Here is a 4,984-nt window from a genome sequence, read left to right on the forward strand (position 1 = left end):
TAATTTTTATTATTATTTGTTTGGGGGTGTTTTGCCTGCATATATACCTGGGCATGATGCTCATACCTGGTGCCCCTGGAGGCAGAAGAGGGAGCTGTATCCCTCTTTTACTGGATGGTTGTGATGGTCGTGAATTGCCATGGGGTTCTGGGAATGGAACCTTGGTCCTTCAGAAGAGCAGCAAGTTCTTTTAACTGCTAAGCCATCTCTTCAGCCCCTCAGAAAGATGTTTTGAAACTTTTGAAAGGATTGAATAATGATTTTCTTTCTAAAATGTGTGGTGTGCCTAAAAGGATCCCCATTAACAACAACAACAACAACAAAAAGCCTGCATCCTTCCAGGCCCTGTGTCCCCTGCCCTCTTCTCCAGATCCTGCCACACAGCCACAAGGGAGCCACAGATGTAGCACACCCAACACACACCCCTTTCACTGCCTTTGCAACCTTTTCCTTTGCTTGTAAAGTGTGCAAGGTGACCCCACTTAATAGTATACATTTTAGGTGCATCCATTTTCCTGCAAAATTTTTAAATTCATGTAGAAGGTTTAGACTTGGAATGTATAATATTAAGTGAGGTCACATAACGAAAGAGAGAGGGGAGGGAAGGAGAAAGAAAGAAAAAAAACTCCATGTCATCTCATTAGCCAATGAGATGTATATGTGCAAACACATATACATGTGGGTACATTACAACATGAAAAGAGAAGAAAAAGGCTAAATACACAGGGTGAGGAAGGACTGGATGCACGTGCTGGACACAAGTTAAAAAAGCAGATATGTTTTTCTAGTTCAAATTTCCCCACAAATTTTTTCGGTTTTGGTGGCAGATAAGTGCACAAACTATATTAGATATTAAAAGGGTAAAGCCTAATGTGTGCTCCACAGCTTCTGCTCTGAGCCCATTCTAACAATATAGAAGTTTGTTGAGTTGTGTAGACCTTGGGTCTAGTTCAGTTCCCAACATCCACGTTGGAAGTGTTCTTCCAGCTCTGCGTCTGGTTGCAGGACACTTGCACGGCAGCTGTATGGCTGTCCCTTACTGCAATCCTGTTTGGGTTCTAAAAGACTTCATGGATCTCACTGGTGTTGGCATGGTCTAGATCTTCCATGTAGGGAGCTTCGGCTCCTTCTGAGAACTTGGGGGCCACTCTTGTGACCCAGAGATGAGACTGTTAACGGATCCTTCTCCAGTCCAGTTTAACAAGTCTCATGATTTGAAAGTACATTTTGAAACATTCCCACCTGCAGGATTCAGGTTCTGTTTAAAACCAAAACTCTATTTTGGGAAACGGATGTGTGTTTGAGGGAGGGGTGGCAGAGGAGCTCGGGATCCTCGGACTTGCGAGGGCCTGGCTGGCGGTTACCTAACTCTTCCTCCTGTTGCAGGTATTTTTCCCACTTCTACATCATCTCGGTGTTGTGGAATGGCTTCCTGCTCTGGTCCCTTTCTCAATCTGTCTTCCTGGGAACACCTTTTCCAAACTGGCTACGTGCTTTGCTCAGAACTCTTGGGGCCACGCCGTTCCGAGGTAATTTGGCTCTCTAGCCTGTTCCTGGTTCCTGGCTGCAGTTCACCTGCAGGGCCTGGAAAGTGGAGGACAGACAGGGTTTGCATGACTGGTCTGCAGCCTTGCAAGCCTATGTTGAATGCAGGGCGGGCTGCTCTTCCTCTGATATTGTCCGTATGCTGATAAGCTTACAAAGAGGGCCTCACACGTGCTGGGGAAGCTGTGGAAATCCCTGCGTTTGCATTGAAACATTTATCATATTTATACGGCTGCAGCCAGAATCATGCCTTGGGGCTCACAGAAATTTGATTTTTAAAAATTACCTTTTGGTAAACATTGAAAAAGGTCTGGTAAGATGGATCAGTAGATAAAGGTGTTTGCCTCCAGGCCTGATGGTCCAGTGTCCATCTGCAAGAACCACATTTGAGAAGGAGGAGACAGACTCCTACGGGTTGTCCTCTGACATCTTCACAGCACACACACGCATGTACGCACACGCATGTACGCACACGCACGAGTAAGTAGTTAATTAAAATTAAACAAAAATGGCTTGTTATAGTGCGGGTCTTCAGTTAAACAATGAAACTGTGAACAGCTGTTGGCCAGATTATTACAAAGTAGCATTTAAAAGGGCCATAGCAGCATCTCCAGGCTCAGTGGGGGAGGGGGCGGGGAGGGGGTTCTGATACCTGGGCATCGCTTTGTTGCTTACCACGGTCATGTAAACAGAAGGTTAGATTTGAGGAGTTTTATTTGTTTTATCCTGTTCATAAAGAGCTTAAAAACTGGGTTTTAATTTACTCACAATACAAAAAGAGCAAAACAGATCTGTGCTGGTAGAAAGAATAACAGAGTCCTCAACCTTGGGACAGCCCGACACAGGGTCATGCTTAGAAAGGAACACTAGGGGGTGCTAGTCAAGCCTTGGTTCTCAGTCTGCGTGCTAGTAATAAGTGGGAATTAGTAAGATTTCACCAAGCTGTGTTCCTGTGATTGTGTCCATGTTACAGCAGACTAGATTTCATGATGTTTAAAAACGAGCTTTCTTCACACTCCTTGGTGCACGCAGTGATGGACCTGCAGGAAGGTGGATCCTGGGACCCACGGTCTCTCTGAAAGCATAATTTCTCCTTTCCTTTCTCTTTCGGCAGCACTGGAGCTGGAGTCCAGAGCCTCCCAGATGCTAGGCAAGTGCTTCACCGCCCAGCCCAGCTCCCGTCCTCTGCTTTTTACATCTAAAAAGAAACATCCACCTGTTGGATCCCCGTCTCTGTCTCTGCCTTTGTGGGTGGGTGTGGCCCCGGGATCCCACCAGATAGGACAGTACCAACATCACCAGGAACCTCTCCCTGACCATTTTCATCTAGCAGTTGGTACAGGAACTAGAGACCCACGGATCCCGAGTCCTGAGCACACAGACCCTTCCTCATGTCGTCCATGTAGCCTGGAAGGCTCTTAAATGATAAAGTAGAATCAGAGATGCGTCCTGTCCCCTCTTCCCACCATCCAGGCACTACCTGACCACATGGCCGTTATTCAGCTTGTGTCCTCACAGCTTGAAAGAGGAAGACATTAGTTTGAATGGCCTCTCCAGCCCTCTGACTCCGAGCCTATGTGAGGCTCTGTTTCAAGTGGGTAGGCAGCACGCTTGGCTTAATGCTGGAGGAGCCCCTGACCATGTTGCCTTCTGCACTGCAGTGGGTGAGCTGGCTCTGTCTGCCTTCCTGGTGCTGGTGTTCCTCTGGGTCCACAGCCTGCGGAGACTCTTCGAGTGTTTCTATGTCAGCGTCTTCTCTAATGCGGTGATTCACGTCGTGCAGTACTGTTTCGGGCTTGTCTACTATGTCTTAGTCGGCCTAACAGTGCTGAGCCAAATGCCCATGGATGACAAGAATGGTGAGTGGCCCTTGCAGTGTGTTCAAGTGTCGTGACATCAGAGGGTAGACATGTCAGCCATGACAGCTGAAACCTGAAAAACACCAGCATAAGCAGCCAAGCCTTGAGTGACAATAGTAAGGTACAGAGTATTCTTGAGACCTGTAGAAAAAGCATAGCTAAGCTCTGAACAGGAGGCATGAGACATCCAAAACAGGAGGAGAAGGGGGCATGGAAGGAAGTGACCTCGCCAGAGCCCAGCTATCTGGGGGTGTATGGGGGAGAAAGAAGTTATGCGGGATTAAATCACAGAACTGGGAGATGAGGGAGGCACTTTAGGCCAGTAATTCTCACCTGAAGAAGGAAAACAAACCTTTCTCTTGCCCGTGAGTTCTTGGGAGGACTGCCCGCAGAACAAAGCCTTTTCAGCTGGGACAGCCTGAGGGAAGAGGACAGCCCAGTCTGGCAGTCACTGGAAATGGCCTCAAGGTGTCTGAGTGTTCTCTAGCAGGAAGAGCTCTGTGTGAAGAAGGAAGTGAGGTGGCTTGCTGTCTTATTTGGAAGCTGCATAGCAGAGTTTCATGAAAGCAATCTGTGTGGACAGTATAGAACTCTGATCCTTTGGGGTGATTAGAATGACTGTTTCAGTGCTGAGGTTAACTTGACATTGAAGCCGTGGGCTTTCAGCCCAGATCTCCTGTGACCCTTCTCTTCCTGTCCTGTATCATAAGTTGAGGCAGAGATCTGTATTTCCAACTATCAGTGATTGAGCCTTTCCCTGTTTGATTCCAGTCTCAGAGTGCTCCAAAGCCCGCTCTCTTGGTGGAATACACTTCCTGAGGCTAGAAGAATTCTTTGAAAGGCAGGCTCATCAACCAGATAGCTTCTCAATTTGTGATTTGTTTACAGTTCCAGTCATTCAGGCAACATCTCTTCTAAGTCCTCTGGACTGCATTGTACTAATTACTTTCTTGTTGTCCTGGTAACATACCGTGGTCAGACAACTTCCAGGAGAAAGATCACAGTTCCAGAGGGCTGCGTCCTTCTCATTGGGGAGGCACGGCAGCAAGCCTGCAGAGGGGGAAGCTGAGAGATCACACCTCAACTGTGACACAGCAGGAAGAGGGTATCTAGTCTCTGAGTGTCTCGGGGAGCACTCCCTCCAGCCAGGCTCCACCCCCAAAGCTCCACAGACAGTGCCACCAACTAGAGACAAGTCCCTGAGCCTGTGCAGGGCATTTCTCACTCAAACCACCATGTTAACCATTAATCAAGTCAGGTTTTCCTCCAGCATCTTCCACTACAGCATTCAGATGCTCAGCCAGTTACTGCGGCTTTTCACCCAGGGGAACTTTCCAGAACTCCTTGGTTGCCCACCAGCTTTCTCTCTGTCTGCTTCTGTTGGCCTTACTTTTCTGAGTTTCTTCTGTGGCTGGAGCCCAGCTTCTACTTTTTACTCTATAAAAATGTTTACAAAAAGACAGCTAAGACACCACAAAAATAGCCTTCCAAGCATTCCTCTGTGCCACTGCTGCTGTTTCACCCAGTCACCCCTCACAGGGTCCCCTGGAGCCCCTGGGGCATCATGACTGGATTAGTTA

The 4,984-nt window shown here is 47.7% G+C and overlaps 1 protein-coding gene across 2 annotated transcripts in view; it reads left to right on the forward strand.

Moving 5' to 3' along the window:
* Positions 1-4,984, forward strand: part of Srd5a3 (steroid 5 alpha-reductase 3) — a 13,279-nt gene that overhangs the window by 5,273 nt on the left and 3,022 nt on the right. For both annotated transcript variants that reach the window (XM_005359365.3, XM_026785323.1), the window contains exons 2-4: positions 1,387-1,529; positions 2,660-2,695; positions 3,207-3,404. In XM_005359365.3, coding sequence (XP_005359422.1) covers positions 1,387-1,529; positions 2,660-2,695; positions 3,207-3,404 — 377 coding nt within the window. The remainder of the gene's footprint in view (positions 1-1,386; positions 1,530-2,659; positions 2,696-3,206; positions 3,405-4,984) is intronic.

The sequence above is a fragment of the Microtus ochrogaster genome, linkage group LG1, assembly GCF_000317375.1.
Source record: "Microtus ochrogaster isolate Prairie Vole_2 linkage group LG1, MicOch1.0, whole genome shotgun sequence".
Lineage (NCBI taxonomy): Eukaryota > Metazoa > Chordata > Mammalia > Rodentia > Cricetidae > Microtus > Microtus ochrogaster.